Below are 24,967 nucleotides of genomic sequence, written 5' to 3'. Positions count from 1 at the left end.
ATGTTTCAGATCAAACAAATTTTTATATTAGTCACACAAAATGCATTTTTTAAATGAAGGTTTTTATTATTAAGGGAGAAAAAAAATCCAAACCTACATGGCCCCGTGTGAAAACGTGATTGCCCCCTAAACCTAATAACAGGTTGGGCCACCCTTAGCAGCAACAACTGCAATCAAGCATTTGCGATAACTTGCTATGAGTCTCTTACAGCGCTGTGGAGGAATTTTAGCCCACTCATCTTTGCAGAATTGTTGTAATTCAGCCACATTGGAGGGTTTGAGCGTGAACCGCCTTTTTAAGGTCATGCCACAGCATCTTAATAGGATTCAAGTCAGGACTTTGACTAGGCCACTCCAAAGTCTTCATTTTGTTTTTCTTCAGCCCAGTCTCTTTCTTATGGAGTCATGAACACTGACCTTAACTGAGGCAAGTGAGGCCTGCAGTTCTTTGGATGTTGTTGTGGGGCCTTTTGTGACCTCTTGGATGAGTCGTCGCTGCGCTCTTGGGGTAATTTTGGTCGGCCGGCCACTCCTGGGAAGGTTCACCACTGTTCCATGTTTTTGCAATTTGTGGATAATGGCTCTCACTGTGGTTCGCTGGAGTCCCAAAGCTTTAGAAATGGCTTTATAACCTTTTCCAGACTGATAGATCTCAATTACTTTCTTTCTCATTTGTTCCTGAATTTCTTTAGATCTCGGCATGATGTCTAGCTTTTGAGGATCATTTGGTCGACTTCACTTTGTCAGGCAGGTCCTATTTCAGTGATTTCTTGATTGAGAACCGGTGTGGCAGTAATCAGGCCTGGGTGTGGCTAGAGAAATTGAACTCAGGTTTGATAAACCATTGTTAAGTTATGTTTTAACAGGGGGGGCAATCACATTTTCACACAGGGCCATGTAGGTTTGGATTTTTTTTCTCCCTTAATAATAAAAACCTTCATTTAAAAACTGCATTTTGTGTTTACTTGTGTTGTCTTTGACTAATATTTAAATTTGTTGGATGATCTGAAACATTTAACTGTGACAAACATGCAAAAAAATAAGAAATCAGGAAGGGGGCAAACACATTTTCACACCACTGTCCATCCCCATAAATTTGGTTTAGAAAATAGACTACATTGTAAAGATTCCATATCATTGAGTTCAGTGGGCGTATTGACAGCAAGGGGCATTTCAACAGCATGTTTCCATTGGTCGAAAATTCAGTGAGTCAAATACATTATCCAATCAAAAGTATCCTCTAAAGATATGCGTATCAAAACTGTTTCTGAGGGAAAAGTACATTCACTCAGCAACATGTTGGTGAATAGCCTAGTCTTAATAATGCTCGAAAATAAAAGTTGTGCTGTTTGTGTAAACCGTTACATTTATTATTTGAAATGGCGTTTGACTGTCAATAAATTACGCTCCACCTTGTGTGTTTTATTGTAGTATTGTAGCAGTCAAAACTATTAAGTGAGGCTTAAGAATTTAATATGTGAGGCTTAAGAATGTAGCTGATTAATATGCGCTAGCGTTAGGTAGCTAACAAGCTTCGGCAGGTTACAACAGCGTGAGAGAAATGGAACATGCCACTTAACACTGAATTACTCCTGTTATTTTGCTCAATAGCAAAATGTTACAGTTAAACTACGAGGTCAGCTTCTGTTCATTGAACAACTTTGCGTAGGTGGTACGCTTTACCGTTTCCCATTTTGCACAAGTGCCTACCAGCCGAGACAGCAACCCAAATTAAGCGCGAGTCCCACAGACCGCGGTCTGTGTAGCATGGAAGTAAGTCGTGCAGCAAGTTTGTTGATGTATTGTTATATCTTAACCAGTTTGTTGTGACACTAATTACTGTACACGTTTCATCACAAGTAGGTTGGCTGTCGACTGGTTATTTTTTTATGCAACAGATGACTATCTAGGTTTTTGTACAATGGACAGTTTTTTTTGTGGCTCTCATTGAGGTTTCATTTTTCCCCTCAACTTTGATGCTGAAGAAAGAGCAGTGATTGGCTCATTACTATATTTGATGTGCACCTGTTAGGCTCTGTCTTGTTCATCAGGCACAAGGCCTAAATGTGTATGATCAGGTTTATGGAATAGTGTTTAATAGATATAAAATGGGGTCATGACGATGAAAATGCCCTCTATTGTGGAGCCAGGTGTTTTCACTGTCTTCCTCAGAAATATTCACTCAAGAATACTTGAGAGGCTAGAGAGATGACAGATTCCTGAAGTCCTCTATTTAGACGTCAACCTTTTTGACCATAAAATAGAGAACAGTTTTGGCTGAAGTGTAACAGTCCCAACATGCATATTAAAAATTCTACGGTTTCGTTATGCAGGCAAAAAAATGCTTTGTTGTTTGATGAAAGCCTAACAAACTATACACCATTGGAAACGAATGTCATTAGCTAACATGCTTCTCAGTTGTTACTTCAATACCATACCACTAGCCGGTTCTAGGTTCAGCTCAAGTTATAATGTATTTTTTGCTCACGGATGGAGATCAAGCCTTTACTGTGCAACAGGATTACCAAAACTGGTCAGAGAAGTTTGTACGTGAGCACTTCTTGTTCCAGAACCCTTCGGAACCCTTGCCATAAAAATCGATTTCCAAAATGCAGAGAAGACGAGGTCCCCCGACATTTGATTTGCCACCCACATATCACAAAATAAGGAACTGCTGTCGCTAAAGCATGCTTGTCTTACAATAGGTTATACAGATAGAACCGTGAGTTCTAACACTTTCAAAAGTTATATTATCCTGGTGAGACTTAAGGGGCTAAAACTGCCACAAAGGGAATTTCCACACTGTACGGTGATGTGAATGACAGGTGATTGTCCACTTGTGAATTTATTTTGTTTAACCAACAATATAAAGCATAACAATGTGATCAATAAGCCATAACAATAATTTGTGTTCACGTACATTTAAACAAATTGAAAAAGCTAGAATTTGAAGACAATATATATGGTCTTAAAAAAACATATCTTTAAAATCAGATTAATATTGGCATTGAGTTATACATATAAAATGATACAAAATCAACTAGTATAACTCCCACTTCCTGATTACCTCTCCATTGGTATCTCACTTGGGCACACTGATCAACATTACACTTCAAAAATAACAGATGCGGGCCAAATACGTAATTGGATCCAAATACTTTTCTCCACTTTACCAAGTGTATTGGAACCTATGAAACGTTCTCAAAGTGCAAACCCCGCCTTCTGGCCCTCCTGGTTGGTCTGCGGGTGCGGGTGTCCATCGAGGCTGTCAAAGTCTGATTACTAGTTCCCTCCATGTGTTTCCTTCCCATTCCTGTCATCTCTCCTTTCCCCAGGTCCCAGTCAGGTAGGTTTGCTCTCCAGCCCTGTTCCGCCAACAGGGCCGGAAAGGGGGAGTTCCTCTCAGAAATATCAGGGGTCGGTGTGTGACTGTGAATGTCATTTTCAAGTTCATTACATTCATAAATGAACACCCCCTACGTATAAGGACCATGGAAATTAATTTCAGGCAATTTAAAAAGATGGCAGAGAAAAAATACTGTGTAGCCTCCACATTAATTTTTTTATTATTATATGACTGTGTGCTACAGCTACTTTGTAACTTCTCTTTGTGAACATGTATCTAAAACTTATTTAGGATTAACATCTTCTATGCCATGATGTTTTCTTGTAATAAACTTGAACTTGAACTCACCTTTATTGTTCATTGTTTATTCTGCTCAAAAAGCACAAGGAAATTAAGCTTATTGTCCTCGTGGATAAGCATAAAGCAATGTGCCAAACCTCACGAAGATCCTCTGAGATTGAAACATTGTCTACGATAAAGGTGTGTAAGGAGCATATCAGTGTGCAGGCTTCCTTCTTTTCATCCAAACTAACATCTAAACATTGGTACTTAGCCTACTGTTGTTTATATAGGCTTCATAAACTACATATGCGCCACATAGAACTGGAATACTGCATTGGCCTATGCATCTGAGATATTGCTGTTTTTGTAAAAAAATGGTTTGACATAAAACTGGAGGCAAAGTTATAAAATTATAGGAGTGATGTTACAGACTGGGGTGATCAAGGATCGATATATTTTCACGGTCCTGGGCGAGTCCACAAGAAGCTGAGGACGGAAAGCACCTGACCATGTTCTGGAAGTAAGCCATGCATCTAATCTAAAGAGAGTAATGCTGCGTTCACGTCATATCGTCATTACCACCTTCTGACTGGAAAAATCAGTTCACGTCAACCTCTGAAATTTAATGCGAGGTAAAAAAACGAAACTCATTAACAAATGAAGCACATCAGCCACATGCCATGCCACTTCTATACCATGATGTTTGAACTTGAACTCGCCATTATTGTCTCTTCTGTGAGAAAGAAATTGTCTCGGTCTTTGAATATGCGCTCTTTCCGAAGTAGGATACGCTATGCCCCAAATCTTCTAATAGGCTAAAGCAATAGATTTCGACTAAATGTAAAGAGAGGCCAGATAGGAACGACAGTGTAAGCAGGGTACGCCCCATTTATAGCAAACTCTTAGACTTGTAGGCTCTGCCCTACTTATTTAACTTTTTACCTGTTTTATGGAATTTATATTATACTCCAATTAAGCATTAACTAATCAGGATTTAATTTTAATGTTGAATCCTGTATGATGTGAAAAATGTGAAAATGATATTCAATTGGCTATTAAAATAATTTTGCCACTCAAAATAAAATAAAATATAAATGAATGGAATAATAAATGCACAAAGCACACTTTACAACTGTGTGCTTTGATTTCCGTGCACAATACGAACAGCTGAGACCACTCAAGAAGTTTGTTTGGCTCCTACGAAAAAACTGACATCCGAAAACTTAGATAAATCCCACATCATTTGTGCAAATGCATTTCCGAAGAATTGAGGGGGAATTTGGTTGGGCTCACGTTTGGTAAATGAGGCTCATTATGTGTATGTGAGAGAAGAGAATACCTTCTATCTTCCAGTCGAGCAAAAGAAAATGCCATGGTATTTGACTGATCTGGTGAAATCCTGCTTAGTTTGCTCCAATAGAGTAATGAAGTTGTATTTAAAGTTTTAGCGTGTTATTTTAACTCCCAGGTAGCCAAACTGAGTTGAGGTTAGCTTAAAAGGAAAACGTAAGGGTGGCAGAGATACAGCCTTCGGATGTATGGGGAAAAACTCCTTGTTCTTCATGTTTCATTTGTAGCCTGAAAAGACATTAAATTGATCTAAAATGCAAAGCGCATGAGGAAGACTGGCAAAAGGGTCAGAGATGTAGATGACCACATCATCAGCATATAAAGAAATGTTTAGCTCTTTTCGGGTTCTAACAATGCGCTTTACCCTATGACTTGTGTGGAAGCAGATTGACAATGGCTCAGTAGCAATAGCAAATAATACCGGAGAGAGGGGACCACCCTGCCTAGTACCCCTGGGTTCTACAAGGTAAGTACACGTCAGATGTTCTGTGCAGTCTGTAAGTATTTGGACAGCGGTACAATTTGTGTTCTTTTGTTTTATTATGATATATTTTTTACATTTCTTTTACGATTTCCAATTTGGTGGCCAATTGTACCCTGTTTTATGTGCTATTAAAGAAGCACCATCACACCTTCCAAGCTGTGCTGTCTCTAGCCCTGGACCATAATTCCTAGGCGATCAGGGACGCTTGCACGTGACAGACTGAAAAATAAACAAAATAAAACCAGTCAGAGACATAAAACTTTCAAGTACATAGGCCCAACAATAGGCTAACTGAAACAGACTGTTTGGAACATCATTAAGAAGAAAGAGAGCACTGGTTTATGTTTGGGATGATTACCTTGCTGTGGGATGAAGCACCGTCCAATGGGTTTGGAGGCATTTTATTTAACTTGATGAATACACTTCAGAATTCATTCTGCTGCTATCAAGTGTTACATTATCAATGAAGGAAAGTAAGCCAGCAACTGGCTGCTGTACATGGCCATACTATAACACCCCCACCACCATGTTTCACAGATGAGGGGGCTGCTTTGGTTCTTGGTCAATTCCTTTTCGTGTCCACACTTTGCTCTTGCCGTCAAGTCAATCTTGGTCTTTCTGTCCACAATACCTTCTTTCTTAGCAACTGCAAATGCAACCGAGCAACCAAGACGGGTTTCTGATCTATAGGATAGGGTTTGGGGGGTTTTATACATTATGGTGTGAATTATTCTGCCATCAACTGTAGAGGTCTTCCTTGGCATAGCAGACCCATTGCAATTACTGGGCTCACCAGAGCTCTCTCTTCTTAATTATGTTTCAAACTGTTTCTTTTGGTAAGCCTATTGTTTGGCCTATGTCTGTGACAGTTTTTTAAATTTTATTTCTCAGCCTCATAACAACTTCCTTGACTGTCATTGGTACACTTGTTGACAAAGAACATTTAATTTAGGCACTTAGAGCTTTCTCATACCTGCACGAAGGAAGCAATTGAGTATACCTGACTAATCAGAAACAGCTGAGAAGCCAACTGTTCAATTACTCTTGGCCCCATAAAATGTGGGGCCTCTGTATAAAAAGTTATGTAATTCCTACACGGATTGCCTTGATATGGATGTAAATACCCTCAAATTAAAGGTGACAGTCTATACTTAAACCTAATATTCATTATTTAATTTCATATTGAATGTGCTTGGATACAGAGCCAAAAGAACATACATTGTACTACTGTCCAAATACTTACAGACTGTACTGTATGTGTTCCTCTGTTTTGAGGCACTAATATTCTCTGCTGACTGTCTGATGACATTCTGACATTCTGACATTCAGCTGAAATTCTTCAGGGCTGTGTCTTCTCTTTCGAAACGCCAGGAAGAGGATAATTGGCAGCAGTACCGGAAGCAGCAAAACTGCTGACAATCTTAACTTGTTTGCCAGGGACAGGGAGGCTGAGGAAGAGGAGAGTCTACGTGAATTACAGGGTTCTGCTTGAGGACTGTATCCATTTAGAAGTATCACATCCAATATTACAGTATTGATTTGTATTGTATTTTAACATTTAGGTTGATTGGGATGTTCTTTTGGCATTTCCTTTTGCATTTCAATTGATAAGGGCTAAGAGATATGGGTAAAATTCACTCCAACTAAGGGATTTGTTCCACGAATAGGGCACATATTGTCCCTATAGGCTTTCACTCAAACAGGTTAAATTAAATGAAGACACATGGTCAGGTTTGGCTCCTTACCTATGACAGTGAGAGGTGGCAGTGTGCTGGCAGGAGAGCTGAATTCACATCCAGATACTGAAGCTTCTGAAGCTGAAAATATTAAGGAGGTGATGCAGGTTCATTAGGGTGAGTAATCCTTTTTGGAGACCTTTTTCGACACCTTGGGAATGCGTTATGAAACATATTCTCATATATGTGAATACACATGTTAAGGTTAATTTTCTTTACATTTTGTAGGAAAAGGCAGGTTTTATAGAAAAGTATGCTTTTCTGATCATGAATGTGTCTGGACGATATGCAGATATTTTGTATTTGGAGAAATTTGGGCACACTTGAGGACATCTGGGTGCAGTTTGGGGAAAACTGAATTTGAATGCCTGTTGATATCTTTACTAAATCTTGTAAACACATTGGGCCTCACGAAATAACAACGTTTCCGTATTCATGAAAGTCTTTTTATTCATATCCACGTGTGTATGCTGATCAATACCAAGTAATCATAAATCAAACGATTTATTAGCATGAACTGACGCCCTGTTCTGTCCTTATTGCGCGCTCGTTTGCCCAACTAGACAGACAGCTAACATCAGGCTAGGCTATCCAATGAAAGTCCGATGCAGAAGTATATTTTCTTTGCTTTACTTTAATCTTCATTCAAATAATTTCCATTACATTTTCTCTTTTCTTTTCTTTGTAAAACTGCAAATAAACAAAGGAGTATACATCAAAATATATCCCCCATTTTCTTGTGTTACATATCATGAAGCTGTACTAACAGAAATACAGGCACAGCTAGCATATACCACCACGTTATTCAAAAATACATAAGCAGCAACTGTTAGCTATAGATGCTAGCGCATTCAGTATTGCAACACGTTTTCCTATCACACGACGCTACGCTTTTCAAACGAACATTTAACGTCACACTACACAACACACTGCAACTCGTAAATATAGTTTCATTATTAATACTTACAAGCAAAGCCTTCTCAAGGCAAGAACGTCTTTTAGAAGAGTTTATGATTTCTACCAAACAGCGTGTTTTGTATGATTGCAAGTTGAACAATTGCAAGTTACTTCCTGTTTTGGCTTGAACTCTTGACCAGTAAAACATATCAAATTAAGAACCATCACATTTCCTGAGAACTTTTCTTATTTCAAAAGAAACCACAAGGTGGCAGTAAAACACCACATTTAACTTATGCCATGACACGCCCCTAAAACACCATATATGGAATTTCGGCTTTTTAAAGAGATAGTCGAAAAAAGAAAAAAGCTTCTCTGAAGCGGATATTGAAGTTCTGTTAATGGAAGTACAACAAGCCAAAAACATACACCTATACACATATCAGTCATAACATTAAAACCACCTGCTTAAACCAGTTTTTTCATGATTAAAATGCTTTGAACAGTATAAACTGTATTAAGTGTCTATAAACACTTAATAGTGCATTTGTTTTGTTATTTAAATGTCTTGGTATGAACTGGTGTTCATAATCATGTCTATAGAATTTAAAAAAATAAAAATAAAGACCCTCCATATTTAAAAATGCATGGGATGTATTCCAACATAGACTTCACCACATGCAGTACCATGTAATTCCAACGGAGGGAAGAAGGGTGAAATTGATTTAGGATTAGAAGCCATGCATTTTAAAATATGACAGGAGGTCTTTATTTCTTGCTACATATGAAAAATTCTACAGGTCCTGGAGCATCTGTTCAGATAGACGTCATCCTGAACACCAGTACGTACCAAGATATTTCTGTTATGTTCCTGAGTTCTGTCTGTTAGTTAGGGTGTTATTAGGGTGTAGTTCCGGGGTTCAACCTTTCTTCCAATCTTGCATTCCTTACTTCCTGGTTTCTCTCCATTTCATGTTTGTACATAGGACTAATATACTAATCCCAACTAACATAGACTTTGTACAGTACTAATTATACTAACACACTAATATGTTCATCAAATTAACCACCTAACATTCACTAGTTTTGGGTATTTGTAATTTAAATCACGTAACTAACTTATTAACGCATCTCCAGTTTCAATTCTGTTCTGTAACTCTGCCTCCCTATTCTTTCACTGATTACTTGCTTAGTTTCAGCAAAGTATTCGCACCTGTCTCTCCGTATCTCTACATCTCCTGATTCTGTGCAATTGTCTACTCCCTAGTCCAGAGCCGTTTGTATTCCCCCTCATTATTGTGCTATTACCCTTTCATGTACTCACCTGATGTTTATTTGTTAGACCACCCTCACTCCCATGCCCCGCCTAGTTTGTCTCATTCCACTGTGTATTTATACCTGACCCTTTCGGTTGCACCTTGCTTGTTTGTCTTGTTCTGCTTTGAGTCCCGAGCCCTTGTCCCCCCAGCCATGACGATTTCAATAACAAAGCACGCACACAACACCCCCCCCCCCCTCCATTTTAATTTAAAAATTAAACTTGATATTATGATGATCTGCTTTTGTAAGTATCTAAGTACGGATATCATATGATTAAATATTACGTGTTTATTGATAAGTGTATACAGTTTCAAGCATTTTTAATAATGAAGAACTGGTTTAAGCAGATGGTTGCTGATCAGTGTATTTTATTTGCATTGCGTAAGAAAATGATTTCACATTTGGCACATTCCATCCCACAGTGATGTCTGCAAGGCAGCCATTTTAGCTGCTCACTTCCGCTCCCTTGACTGCAGTGGACACCTCCCCAGTTTGGCTGCAGATCTCAGGCAACCACCAGGAGGAGATCACCTTCTACATTGTGAAGTCTCCCCTGGTTTCTGTGGTGTTGGGCAGACCCTGACTCCTCCAATAGAACCCCCAAGTTGACTGGGTCCGGGGAACCATCACGGGCTGGAGCCCCAACTGTCACCGATGTCCTGCCTCCAGTTTGCCTCCAACCAGCCCGAGTCCGTTCCTGATGCTCCCGAGACCCCACCTGTCTACCACGATGTTGGACAGGTCTTCAGCAAATCCCTGCTCCCTGCCTCCTAACCGCTCCTATGACTGTGTCATTGAGCTGTACCCCGGCCCCACTCCTCCTAGAGGTCGTCTCTTCTCCCTGTCAGTCCCAGAGATCCTCTCCATGGAGAAGTACATTGGGGACTCCCTGGCTGCCGGTCTGATCCATCCCTCATCCTCATCTGGGTTCTACTTTGTCGAGGACCCGGCCCTAGGCCCCCCTGATGAGAGATTGACGGGGGATGGGTTAGAAAGGAATGCATTGTTAACCCCTCGCACACGCCATCGAGGTGGTAGTAAGAACGCCCGTAAGAAGAAAAATATGTGGTTCAGAGAATGAGCAGCCATACTTGTCAGTAGAGGAGTCTGAAGTCGGGGGACTTAGATTTAGGGTTTTAAGGAGCAAAGTTAAAGTTAAAGTTAAAGTTCTGACTGAGAATACCCCAACCCTACAGGGGAGGGGCACAATGCCTGGCTAAAGAAAAACAAAAATAAGGAAAACGGAAGGGATGTCAATACCGAAAGAAAATTAATGATTAATGGCGGATGATTTACACTCAGCTATTGGCTGGATGTCCTTTGTAGATCCCTTAAGGCGCCACAAAAAGGGGCACCTGAAGAGGGTGTTGAGATGGTGGCAGGCTTTAACGTCTGGCTTGCATGAGATCAAAGTTTGGAGGAAGTCAAGGGGAGATTATGAAACTGACACAGACACCAGTGATGAATAGGTTCATTAAAAACAACATAAGGGCTAGTGTTTTTCCACTCGTATATTAAGATGGTGGAAATTCCCAAACCAGAGGGGCCCATGAAATAAAATATTGGGGACAGTTCTTTTGAGGTATGAGAAAATGACAATTGGAAAAACAGAAATAATTAATATGGTCATTAAAAAACAGGTTATATAAGAGATAAATGTCTTCCCGCTTGACATAATGGGGGCATTTCTTATCAAAAAAGGTACACTTTTGTATGCAAAAAAGATATATAAGGAATAAGCTTTTAGACCTTAGAGCAGGATCCCAGAATTTGGCTTCAGAAGATATCTACGAGCTGGTGAAGAGAGAGCAACACAAGACAGCTGTAGTCAAGCTGGAGTGGCGCGCTCCCTCTGCGCGCCACTCCAGGATATGGATATGGAGAGAGGAGTGACGTACGCGGTGCGGACTCAGCCCAAGAGTTGTGACAGCAGGACTGATGACGAAGAGGTGTTCACGCGCATCCCTCATCATACAGAAAAGCTGGTGAAAGAGTTAAAGGGCTTTCACAACATGCTTGGAGCCGTGAACTGCACCTGGAGGCCAACAGACGGGACGCGGGGTTCCTCCACGCTACAGAACACCTTCCTGCTGGACCCACGTAAGAACCTGAAGCCTCCCCCCCTAACCTCAGTGTCAGTGAGGAGAGGCATATGCTGCGGCTGCACCGCAAAACCCCCGACGTGTTCGAAGAAATACCAGTGCACATCCCAGACAACAGGCAGGAGAAGTACGAAGTGCAAAGTCACGTCTTTCGAAAGTCTGGGTCCTGATCCTGCCCCAGATTCCCAAACCAATGCAGCTGTTCAAAGAGCTCATCAACAGCAAGGAGGAGGGATCAAATCCCGCAGAAAACGAGATGGCTATATTTAGGGCATGAGTGGTAATTATAATCTATATTACTTGTAGAAGTAGGAAAAGTAATACATAGAAGTAATACATTATAAGTTTCCTTTTATTTTTATGTCTTTTATTTTTTAGAAAGATACTATATACGATATAAATAAGTAGTAGACTTTAGGGGTGTTCGTACCCATTGTATTAATGGAAGTTCAGTAGCTTTTATCTCCGTGAAGGGGGAGCCATAAGATAAGGTAAAGGCCAAAGAGGAGGATGGATATTGGAGGGGTGTACCTTGATTTTTAAACATCGTGGTGGAAAGGTAATTTAGAAAGAGCTAAGAGGGGTATATGTAACTTGCATGTGATTAGCAAACTGCAAAAGATGATATGTACACTGTAATCTGCATAACTCTATTCTTTTGATTGATTATAATAAAGTATATCTTACTATAATCATATGTGATAAAGAGTCTTTAGAGGAATACATTGAATACAGGACATCAATTACCAGATTTGCATCACACCCTTCACTTCGAGACTGGGCTGGAAGTTCAGTAGAACTTACCAGGGCTCCAGGACGTTCGGAGTACTTGAGTTCGTCCCCGAGACACCTCCTCGTGGGGTACTGCTCGTGGGAACGTGAGGTCTGAGCTCGGCAAGGGGTCCGTGGCTCACGACAACTTTGTGTAGAAAAGGACAAGTCCCTACAACCTTGTATCAACTACCGTGGGCTCAACAACATCACCATCAAGAACCGCTACCCCATCCCACTCATCTCCTCAGCCTTCTCTTCACTACTAAGATGCCAGTACTTTACCAAGCTCAATCTCCACAATGCCCACCACCTGGTCCGCATCCGTGAGGGCGATGAGTGAAAGAAGGCTTTCAACACCCTGAGCAGCCACTACAAATACCTTGTGATGCCGTTTGGGCTCATCAATGCTCCAGCTGTCTTCCAGAACCTTATCAACGATGTCCTCCGGGACATGATCACCCGCTTCATATTTGTTTACCTGGACAATATCCTCTTCTTTTCTGCTACCTTGGAGGAACACATCACCACGTCCGCCAAGTGCTCCGTCGCCTCCTGGAGAATTGTCTCTTTGTCAAGGCCTAGCAGTGTGAGTTTCAGCAACTCTCCATCCAATTCCTCATCCTTGTCGTCTCCTGGGGGCAGCTCAATATAGATTGGGAAAAGACCTCTGCTGTAGCTAATTGGCCCCCTCCTACGAACCACAAGGCGCTCCAATGCTTCCTTGGGTTTGCCAATTTTTACAGGAGGTTCATCCGTAACTACAGCTCTGTCGCCGCTCTCTTGTCAGCCTTGACCTCCAGCAAGGTCACCTTCCGCTGGACACCCACCGCCAACTCCGCCTTCACCCTCCAGGTGGACACCTCCGGGGACCCAGGTGGACACTGGGGTTGGAGCTGTGCTGTCCCAGCAGTCCCTGGACAAGAAGGTCCACCCTTCTCTCACCGACTCTCTCCCAAGGAAAGGAACTACAGTATCGACAACCAGGAACTCCTGGCAGTGAAGTTGGCCTTTGAGGAGTGGCATCATCTGCTTGAGAGGGACACCACTGACAACACTTTGGCCAGCCGTCTCTTCATCCCTGAAACATCCCTGAAGTACTCCTCCAACCTCTGCCTGTTCCCTGTTGCCTGTGGTCCCACATGGCCTTGAACTTTGTCACTGTCGCCAAGGGAATGTCCGTTGTCCTGATAGCGGGAGACCGGTTCTCCAAATGTGGGCACTTCATCACCCTACCCAAGCTTCCTTCATCTAAAGAGATGGCTGAACTCTTAGTCCTTCATGTGTTCCGCCTGCACGGCCTTCCCCTGGAGGTAACCTTGGATCAACGCCCTCAATTCTCCAGTTATTTTTGGTAGGCCTTCTGCCAACTCATTGGTGCCAAACCACAGCTATTGTCCGGCTTCCACCCCCAGACCAATTGGCAGATGGAGCGTTTCAACAAGGAGCTAGAGATGACACTCTGCTGCATGATGGAGAAATCACCGGCCTCCCAGGTGGAAACCTATCCTGGATTGAGTACGCCTATAACTCTTTGCCCATCTCCTCCACTAGGTTATCTCCATTCGCCTGCTGCCTGGGCTATAAGCCACCTATGTTTCCATTGGCCCCTTCACCATCACCCATATTCTCACCCCCTCTGCAGTCAGACTTTGCCTCCCACCTCCCCTATGCGACATCCATCCGGTGTTTCATGTTTCACAGATGAAACCAGTTGTCATGTCCCCGCTGTTTGTTCAGTACATCACCAGATTGGAATGTACTTTCCAGCATTTAATTCTGAATGATACCCGGTACCTTTTTCGGACTTCCGCGTTTTGTTTATCCCGTCTGTCTTGTACTGAACCGCTGTATATTGACCTGTTTCTGTTTTTCGACTTTGCCTTCTGGATACCAATTCTGTCTGATTTGCCTGTTTGTTTTTGACCCTTCACTTGTGACCACGACTATGATTTGCACCCATTGTCTGGACTTTTATATACAAACTTATCCCTGCTGATTCTGTTGACCTGCCTTTATTATAATAAAGACTCAATTCCAAAAACTATACCTTCTATAATCCTGATACATTTGTTGCTTTTGGATTACTTGGCTAATTGTGCCTTGAGAAGAGATTGCATCTTTAGAGACCATGCATATGAGGTGAAGATACGTTTTTGCGGAGAGCATGGAATGGCTGACGTTTGCAGAAGCCCCTAAAGGCGGCATACCTTTTATGGGATTGCTAGAATGTTTACATTACAAATCAACATGAAGAAGTGTACGCATTCTATTAACAAACAATTACCATTCGTCCACGCCTGGGATACACAAAATCTTTTGTTTTTTGGAGGAACTTTTATCAAGAACAAGTAAGAAGAACTGAAGAAAAGTGAATGAGGCCCAGAGTAACTGTTGGCTTCCTACCTGTGACAGTGAGAGGCAGCGGTGTGCTGGCAGGAGAGCTGAATTCATATCCAGATACTGTGGTCTCATACACACAGTCCCCCTGGTGGGAAACATCTGCGGCTGAAAATATGAAGGAGATAGAATTATTGACAGCAAACTATGCCTCAGTTACATTGGACCCTGTGAAGCTGAGGTAGAATCTCCTGGGTACTGTGGCACAGTGGAGCAGTTGATGGTGAAGTTCTGGCCCATGATCAAGAGTGAAGGTTCACTGCCTGTACAGCTAACTTCATCCATCCAAATTCCTTCAGTCCCCTGGCCAAACTGGGCTCCACCTGTAGCAAACTCAGCTGTGCCACAGCCCAGCTCCCAGCACATCACTGCAGCATCATACATAGCCCAGCCATCATCACACATGGTTCCCCACTGGCCACTGTGATATACCTCCACTCTTCCAGGCTTTAATAATTCATATACCATGTTTGCTTGAAAAGGCACTTATTAGTACCCAAATAAAACATTATTGTACCTTTCAGGGTACACTTGGGATTTTTTCCTTAGAGAACAAACATATACCTCACTCTAGCTTAATTACTGAAAGTCAAAAATGTTATTATTATTATTATCAAGGATGTAAGGGCTATTAATAAGCTTGACGTCAGCACTGTAAATTTGTCTGAATGTAGTGATGTCATCCTTAAAATGAGTATCCCAATAAAAGACATTATAAGTCCCTTACCTGAGCAGACAACACCTGCATCCTCTCCATGACCACAGTTGGGAATTCCAAACCGTCTGTGTGAGCACTGTGAGAGTGAAGATTCACTGCCTGTACAGCCAACATCATCCATCCAAATTCCTTCAGTCCCCTGGCCAAACCGGGCTCTACCTGGAGCACACACAGCTGTGCCACAGCCCAGCTCCCTGCAGACCACTGCAGCATCATTCATATCCCAGTCATCATCACACACGGTTCCCCACTGGCCACTGTGATAGACCTCCACTCTTCCAGAGCACCTTCCATTCCCACTGACAAGTCTGATCTGGAAACCTAACAGGACATAAGAAAATACTGAAGAGGATCTTACACAGTTCAGTGAATGCATCCAACACAGCAACCCATGTGATATTTTAGACCAATTGCAGAAAATCTCCATATTAATGTTGGTTTGCAAACATGTCGCCAACTTCTGCCAGCAGGAATCTGTACTAATGTATTATTAACAAGGAAATAAGGACTATTAATAAACTTGACGTCAGCAGAATTACCATTTAACATTTAGGTCTACGGGGATGTTCTTTTGGCTTGGCCTATGGCATTTCAATTGATAAGGGCTAAGTGATGTGTGCAGTTGATAACAGTAAAATCCAGTCCAACGGAGTGATTCTTTACACTAATAGGGCACATATTGCCCCGGTTAAACAACATTGATAAAATAATGGTTAAAGATTGCATTGACAGGCTCTCACTCAAACAGGTTAAATTAAATGAAGACACATGGTCAGGTTTGGCTCCTTACCTATGACAGTGAGAGGTGGCAGTGTGCTGGCAGGAGAGCTGAATTCACGTCCAGATACTGAAGCTTCTGAAGCTGAAAATATTAAGGAGGTGATGCAGGTTCATTAGGGTGAGTAATCCTTTTTGGAGACCTTTTTCGACACCTTGGGAATGCTTTATGAAACATATTCATAAATAATTAATAGTGCATTTGTTTTGTTATTTAAATGTCTTGGTATGAACTGGTGTTCATAATCATGTCTATAGAATTAAAAAAATTAAAATAAAGACCCTCCATATTTAAAAATGCATGGGATGTATTCCAACATAGACTTCACCACATGCAGTACCATGTAATTCCAACAGAGGGAAGAAGGGTGAAATTGATTTAGGATTAGATGCCATGTATTTTAAAATATGACAGGAGGTCTTTATTTCTTGCTACATATGAAAAATTCTACAGGTCCTGGAGCATCTGTTCAGATAGACGTCATCCTGAACACCAGTACGTACCAAGATATTTCTGTTATGTTCCTGAGTTCTGTCTGTTAGTTTATCATTGTTTATTATCGTTATTCTTGTAATTTATTATTTTTCACATGAATGTCTGGTGTTCTGTTTATATTCATTAGTCTTTGCGCTCGTCTTCCCCTGTGATGTCTGTGTCTGAATGTTTACGAGCCTGAGTCACTCCCCTGTCTGCATGCCCCACTATTAGGGTGTTTACGGTAGTTCCGGGGTTCAACCTTTCTTCCAATCTTGCATTCCTTACTTCCTGCTTTCTCTCCATTTCATGTTTGTACATAGCACTAATATACTAATCCCAACTAACACACTAATATGTTCATCAAACTAACCAACTAACCTTCACTAGTTTTGAGTATTTGTAATTTAAATCACGTAACTAACTTATGAACGCATCTCCAGTTTCAATTCTGTTCTGTAACTCCGCCTCCCTATTCTATCACTGATTACTTGCTTAGTTTCAGCTAAGTATTTGCATCTGTCTCTCCGTATCTCTACATCTCCTGATTCTGTGCAATTGTCTACTCCCTAGTCCAGAGCTGCTGCTTTTGGTTCCTCTGTCCCAACCGCCATGACAATTTCAATAACAAAGCACGCACACAACACCCCCCCCCCCTCCATTTTAATTTAAAAATTAAACTTGATATTATGATGATCTGCTTTTGTAAGTATCTAAGTACGGATATCATATGATTAAATATTACGTGTTTATTGATAAGTGTATACAGTTTCAAGCATTTTTAATAATGAAGAACTGGTTTAAGCAGATGGTTGCTGATCAGTGTATTTTATTTGCATTGTGTAAGAAAATGATTTCACATTTGGCACATTCCATCCCACAGTGATGTCTGCAAGGCAGCCATTTTAGCTGCTCACTTCCGCTCCCTTGACTGCAGTGGACACCTCCCCAGTTTGGCTGCGGATCTCAGGCAACCACCAGGAGGAGATCACCTTCTACAATGTGAAGTCTCCCCTGGTTTCTGTGGTGTTGGGCAGACCCTGACTCCTCCAATAGAACCCCCAAGTTGACTGGGTCCGGGGAACCATCACGGGCTGGAGCCCCAACTGTCACCGATGTCCTGCCTCCAGTTTGCCTCCAACCAGCCCGAGTCCGTTCCTGATGCTCCCGAGACCCCACCTGTCTACCACGGTGTTGGACAGGTCTTCAGCAAATCCCTGCTCCCTGCCTCCTAACCGCTCCTATGACTGTGTCATTGAGCTGTACCCCGGCCCCACTCCTCCTAGAGGTCGTCTCTTCTCCCTGTCAGTCCCAGAGATCCTCTCCATGGAGTAGTACATTGGGGACTCCCTGGCTGCCGGTCTGATCCATCCCTCATCCTCATCTGGGTTCTACTTTGTGTAGAAAAGGACAAGTCCCTACAACCTTGTATCAACTACCGTGGGCTCAACAACATCACCATCAAGAACCGCTACCCCATCCCACTCATCTCCTCAGCCTTCTCTTCACTACTAAGATGCCAGTACTTTACCAAGCTCAATCTCCGCAATGCCCACCACCTGGTCCGCATCCGTGAGGGCGATGAGTGGACACACAGCTGTGCCACAGCCCAGCTCCCTGCAGACCACTGCAGCATCATACATAGCCCAGCCATCATCACACACGGTTCCCCACTGGCCACTGTGATAGACCTCCACTCTCCCAGAGCACGATCCATTCCCATTGACTAGTCTGATCTGAGCCCCATCTAAAAGTCACAGAGAGAAGCGGAGCAACAGACTGGACACTGGAAATCTTGGCGTGCACTAACAAGAGACATTACATTACATTTACATTTTTACATTTTTGTCATTTGGCAGACGCTTTTAATCCAAAGCGATTTACAAGTGCATAGGTTCTTCCACAAGTTCAAGCATGACATACATAACTAGTAAAATACACATGAAGTGTTGTTCTAAACATATAGTCGTCATAAGTGCTATTATTTTATTTTATTTTATTTTTTGGGGGGCTAGACAGGAGGGATAGGGATGTCAGAAAGGGGGCCGGGGGAAATCAAGATGGAGGACTAAGGTACAGTTTGAAAAGGTGTGTTTTTAGTCTGTGTCAAAATAGGGGGAGGGATTCTGCTGTCCTGACAGTGGTAGGCAAGTCATTCCACCACTGAGGAACCAGAACTGAGAACAGGCGTGAACGTGCAGCTCAACCACCAGGTGCTCGTAGAGAGGACTGCACTCTAAAATGAATGATCAGTTTAGAGACTCCTCTTACCTGCCGGTAAACTGACAGTCAGAAGGTAAGCTGTTGGAGTGAAACAAGGAAAATTGCAGCAATGTTACACATACTTTGATATCTTCATTTTAATAATAATGCTGTAAAAACATTTTTATTTTTAAATGTAATTGGATCCAGTTCCAACAGTACATTCACCCTCATGCACTACTTTTTTTGTAAGTTAATTCTCTAAGGATACTGGAGTACATCAAGTTTGGGCCAGTATTCACATGGAGCGAAACTCATATATTAATAATGAAGAAATCACAGTGGTCTTATTCATCAAATTTAAAATGTTTAAAACTATTAATATTATCAATCTAAGGTTTCTCTCAATATGTTTGTCGCATCTGTATGGTAAAATCTCACAAAGTTAGTCATCCAAATAGAAAGAAAAGTTGATCTGATTGTGTCGGTGTTCCCAGTGACAGTGCCGACCCCAGAGGGTTAAGTATGCTTTAAGTATATACAGTGCAGTGAAAAAGTATTTGCCCCCTTCCTGATTTCCTCTATTATTTTTCACACAGAATGGTTTCAGATGTCGTGCCAGGTGCAGCTTGCTTTGCGGGAAGGAGGCAGGGCAATCCGAGGACCACACCTACTAGTTTAGTAGACACACACCTGGGCTACCCCATTAGATCCTTTGTGCCAGGATCACCACGGCTTGCAAACATAACCCAAAGATTGACTGGACTCGGGGTGTTATAACAGGCAGTAGTCCGAAATGCCACCTGCCAACTCCGCAGCCAGCTTCATGAGTACCCAGCCACCTCAGAGGCAGGAGGCAATCAATCTCACCAAAATGCCTAGAATAGCACAATCTCCTGATCCTGCTCCATTCTGCCTCACCTTGCCTATGACTGCCCCATCAAACTGCTTCCAGGAACCTCACCCCCGAGCCAATGTTCTTTTTCCACTCCTGAGACCAAAGCTATGGACAGATACATCGCCGAATCATTGGCTTCCGGAATCATTTACCCATCCTCATGTCCAGCAGGAGCCAGCTAGATTCTTCTTTGTGGAAAAGAACGATGGCTCATTATGAAATGCCCCTGCATAGACTACCGTGGTCTTAATGACATCACCATCAAGAACCACAATCCCCTGCCACTCATCTCTTCAGCTTTCTCCTCCTTGCAAGGCTGCAACATTTTCACTAAGTTGGATCTTCATAACGCCTACCACTAGGTGCAGATCCGAGAGGGGGACGAGTGGAAGATGGCATTCAATACCCAATCCGGCCACTACAAGTACCTGGCAATGCCATTTGGGCTCACTGATGCTCCGGCGGTCTTCCAGGCCATGGACAACGTGCTTGGGGACATGAGTCTAAGTTCTACCAAGAGTCTAAGTCTTTTCCAGGACCCCTGAAGGACATGTTTGTCATCTGTACAGTTCCTGGGTTTTGTCATTTCACAGGGAAAACTTGAAATGGTCTCATAAAAAGTGAGAGTGGTTCAGGAATGGCCTGAACCAAAAAACCGCAAACAACTTCAACGCTTCCTCGGATTGGCTAACCTAACTGTTCTCACTACATTCACATCTACCAAACCCTTTTCCACTGGACTATGGAAGCTAACACGACCTTCAAGGAACTTAATCAATCACCTGTCCTGTCCCCACCTGATCCAAGTAAGCAGTTTGGTGTGGAATTGACTCTTCCAACACCGGAGTGGGGGCTGTACTGTCACAGAGAGCAGAGGATGATTGCCTCTCTTTGGCAGAAAAAAATTACTGCATCGAAGTTACTAGCGGTCAAGATGGCATTTGAGGAGTGGCACCATTGGTTAGAAGCAGCCTCCATCCCATTCCTCGTGTGGACTGATCATTGCAACCTACCTCTATTCAGTCCGCAGGCTCAACCCTCGCTAGTCCTGTTGGTCCCTGTTTTTTTGCGGGGTTACATTTCACCCTGTCCTATCAACCGGGATCTAAAAACATAAAACCTGATGTTTGGTCTTGCCTGTACACCCTGCCTGAGGAAGAGGCAGGTCCAACGTCAGTGCTTCCTGCCAGGTGTTTGGTGGCCCCCGGCCAGGCTGGATATTGTCAGAGTTGTGGAGGAGGCTCTTGCTGCTGAACCAGGTCTTAGCAACACTATTAGAGGCTTGTTTCTATATCCATGAATTCGTACACTCCCAAGTTCTTGCAAGGGCACAGGCCTCTCGTCTCGCCTGCCACCCTGCAACCAACAGCACTATAGCTATGCTGTCCCATCGTTTCTGGTGGTCCACCATGAAACAGGACACTGCCAAATTTGTTGCGGTTTGCAACATTTGTGCCTGTGCCAAATCCAGTAACCAATGCCCCGGTGGCCTTCTTCAACCTACTTCATCATCCCTAGTCCTATATCACATTGGATATTGTTACTAGCTTACCTGTTTCTGAGGGACCATCTGACCATTTCTAAGGCGATTCATTTTGTGGTGTTACCCAGACTTCCCACCGCCAAGGAGACTGCTGCTACTAGTCATACATTTTCTTTAACTCCATAGTCTTCCCCAGGAGTTTGTCTCCAACAGCCCCCCCCCCCCCTTGCCAGTAGATATTGACGAGCCTTCTGCACTCTCATTGGAGCCACACCCAACCTGTCTTCCAGGTTTCATCCCGAGACCAATGGACGGCAATGAACAGCTCAATCAAGAGTTAGGGAAAGGGCTGCACTGCCTGATTGAGGGGACCACCACTACCTGGGTCAACTGTCTTCCCTGGATAAAGTACGCCTACAACTCCCTTAGTCGATTGGGAGGGGTATGGTCCGGAGGAACGCAGTTGCGGTTTCTCATTGTCTCTTCATTAGTGTTGCATATAAGCCTACCTGCTTCTGTTTATGTGTTCTGTGTTCAGTGTTTGTCCAGTCCTGCTCCAGTCGTTCTGCTTCCTGTATCCGTCTCCTGCCCTTCTACCCTCCTGTTCTCCAGCCCCCCACTGCTTGACCTCCCGGCTTCAACCTCTGCTTGTTTTCGGACTTCAACCCGCCTTCTCCACATTTCTCTGGTTGCTTGGACCCTGACCCTTTGCCTGGACATGACCACAAAACTGCTTTGCCATGCATTGACCTTTTTGTGTGGAACTGTTATTAAAGCCTATTATCAATTACATCTTAGTGTCTGCAAATGGTTCCAATCGGTTCTCATTACACACATGGGACGTGATATTGGCAGAATTTTATCTGAATCCATGAAAAAATTGTTACCTCAATCTGAATTTTATTCAAAGATGTTATGATATTCCCAAAAAATAAAGTTCCTGGGATGCTCATCTAACCTGTCTCTACCTATTCCTACCTGTATGATAAGGATCTGAGATGTATGGTGTCATCCTGTTACAAATGGTCAAATCTATCATCTCATTTGTATTTTAGAGTTATTTTATCCCACTTTGCTTCGCAGAACTGCTTTAATTTCAACAAATACATGGCTTTGGTATGCCATGATCAAAGGAAACTCCAGTCTGGAAAAGGTTATAAAAGCCATGTCAAGGCTCTGGGAGTACACCGAACCACAGTGAGAGCCATTATCACGAAATGGAGAACAATTGGTGATTTTCCCAGGAGTGGCTGGCCTGCCAGAATACCTCCAAGGACACATTGACAATGGAAAAAAGCACATGGGTGATTTGCTAGTGGAACAAATACAGCATTTCATCGAAAGAACAGCATAGCAAAAGTGAAACATGATGAAGTTAGTGTGATGGTGTTTGGATTCTTTGGTGCCTTGGGACCCTGACAACGTCTCATTATTGAAGAAACCATGAACACTTGCAATTATTGCTAAAGGTGGTGAAACCAGTTATAAAATGTGTGCTTGGCCAACACATCGGCGTAATCGACCTCACTGATTACGTAAATATGTTGATTTGCGTGGAATGCAGGCAGCTGATGCCATGCTGTGAAAGTGGGCCTGGGTGGATGAACAGACACTCTTGAGCTTGAGAGTGAATGGAAGCAATGCCCCCTGGGGAAGAGAGAAGAAGGAGACGATTTGCCGCCCTTAGCCTGGCCGAGATGCAAGGTGGTCCCAGCGGGCCCTACAGGAAGCTGTGGCCGAACTCTGTCGCCTAGCTCCACACGACAGACCGAGACAAACCCCACAAGATGTCTTGACGAAGATGATGGGCGACGATGATGTTGAGGCATACCTACAGGTTCAGCTTACCCGCAAGAGCCCAGCGATACCATGAATGGTCCTATGACGCCTCCAGCCCGCCTGGTCCCAAACCACCGCCTTGAGTCCTAACTGACTGAGGGAGAGGGGCCACCCCTGTTGGAGAGGGTGGTTCTGGACGGATGCTCCCGCGCCTGACCGACAGAGGCCAAAAAGTATGTCGCCCAGGTGGGACCTGCCTCCGTAGAACTCCTAGTGGCCCTCCTCGAAAACCATCAGGTCACACAGGGGATGTGACCTGATGGTTGATGACCAGGCCGCACGACCATAGGCCCACCGCCACACCCAGACCCAAATCGCCAGGACAGAACAGAGACGGGGCGACCACGGCCTGCATGGAGATGCAGAGAGGAGGGGCACCTAGCCAGGAACTGCCCTGCCATGCACACTGCCAGTGGTTCGAGCAGCCCCACCCACCCCTACCTGACCACCTGCTAGGCTCACCAGAGCATGGAGGCCCCCAGATTCCCTGTACAAGTGGAGGGGTGGGACACCGAAGAGGGGTGAAAAGGTGGCTGTGGCATGCATCCATGGGGACGCCAGGAAATAACCCACGGTGTGAGTGGACCTAATTACCCTACGGGGGACGTACTCGGTGAGAGTGGGGGTGGTGTCAGTGTTGATGGGAAGAGACTGCCCATTGTTCCAGACCTATTGGGATGAGGGGCCCTGCTCTCCAAAGGAGATGAAGCCACGATGGCCCCGACGGGCTGCCCGCTGTACCCCCCCAACCAGTCTAGGCAAGGAGGCCGAAGCACGCACCCGCTTTGGCATCGCCCAACTAAATGAGCCAAAGTTTGCTCAAGCATGGAGAGATGCCAGAGACATCAATGGAGAACCACAGAGGATGGTGAGTACACTGGCTTATCCCTTCTTCCGGGTAAAACATGACCTGCTTTATCGCGTCTGTAACAGACGGGGAGGAAGTCGAGCAGCTGCTCGTCCCACATTCAGGAGGATTGCGATGGACATCTTGGGGCCCTTGCCAAAGTCCAGCCCGGGACATCGGTATATCCTCGTGATCCTAGACTACGCGACCCGCTATCCAGAAGCCATCCTGCTCAGCATCGCGACAGGAAAGGTGGTCGCCAAGGAGTTGTTCCTGCTTTTTAGCTGGGTCAGGATAGCAGAGGAAGTACTGACAGACCAAGGGACATGTTTCATGTCAGGGGTCCTAACTGCTGAGGATCCTGCTGAGGAAGATGATCGATACCGATGGTAAGGACTGGGACCAGCTCTAACCCTATCTCCTCTTTTCTGTCCGAGAGGTACCCCAGAGCGCGATGGGCTTCATGTCTTTCGAGCTATTCTATAGCAGACGACCCTGGGGATTACTGGACTTGGCGAAGGAGGCCTGGGAGCAGCAACCGTCCCAAAACCCCAGCCTGATTGAGCATGTGGAGCAAATGGACCGGCGGATGGCCCAGATCTGGCCCATGATGAGGGCCCACATGGAACAGGTGCAACAGGAGCAAGCCAGGTTGTATAACCGTGGAGCGCAGGTGAGAGAATTTGTCCCAGGAGACAAAGTAATGATCTTAGTCCCCACCAGCGAGTGCAAATTTCTGGCCCGATGGCATGGGTCGTATGAGGTCATGGAGCGCACGGGGCCGGTGAACTACCGGGTGAGACAGCCGGGGCAATGACATGGCCTCCAGATTTAGCACGTCAACCTGATGAAGAGGTGGCACGAGCTGCCCATGGCTCCGACCCAAGTCCTCTCTGCCCAGTGTGTCCCACCACCAATCCCTGACATTAGGATTAGGGAGCAGCTGACCTCACAGCAGATGCAAGCCCTACGTGGACTGGTGGATCGGAACCGGGACATCTTCTTGCACCCACCTAATCGGACATGACATCAGCACTGGG

General features: G+C 43.9%; 1 protein-coding gene across 3 annotated transcripts in view; it reads right to left on the bottom strand.

The window, feature by feature from the left end:
* Positions 1-2,810: 2,810 nt before the first annotated feature.
* The window catches only part of LOC133115308 (deleted in malignant brain tumors 1 protein-like), an 83,151-nt gene continuing 60,994 nt past the window's right edge, over positions 2,811-24,967 (bottom strand). For 2 of the 3 annotated variants that reach the window (XM_061225151.1, XM_061225155.1), the window contains 5 exons: positions 15,416-15,727; positions 14,695-14,796; positions 7,208-7,279; positions 6,706-6,910; positions 2,811-5,681 (listed from right to left, as the gene is read on the bottom strand). In XM_061225151.1, coding sequence (XP_061081135.1) covers positions 6,741-6,910; positions 7,208-7,279; positions 14,695-14,796; positions 15,416-15,727 — 656 coding nt within the window. In that variant the 3' untranslated portion in view covers positions 2,811-5,681; positions 6,706-6,740. The remainder of the gene's footprint in view (positions 5,682-6,705; positions 6,911-7,207; positions 7,280-14,694; positions 14,797-15,415; positions 15,728-24,967) is intronic. The other variant, XM_061225152.1, reaches the window with a different exon arrangement.

The sequence above is a fragment of the Conger conger genome, chromosome 16, assembly GCF_963514075.1.
Source record: "Conger conger chromosome 16, fConCon1.1, whole genome shotgun sequence".
Taxonomy (NCBI): Eukaryota; Metazoa; Chordata; class Actinopteri; order Anguilliformes; family Congridae; genus Conger; species Conger conger.
Note: the sequence above shows the minus strand (reverse complement) of the source record. Positions and strands in the feature narration are given on the sequence as shown.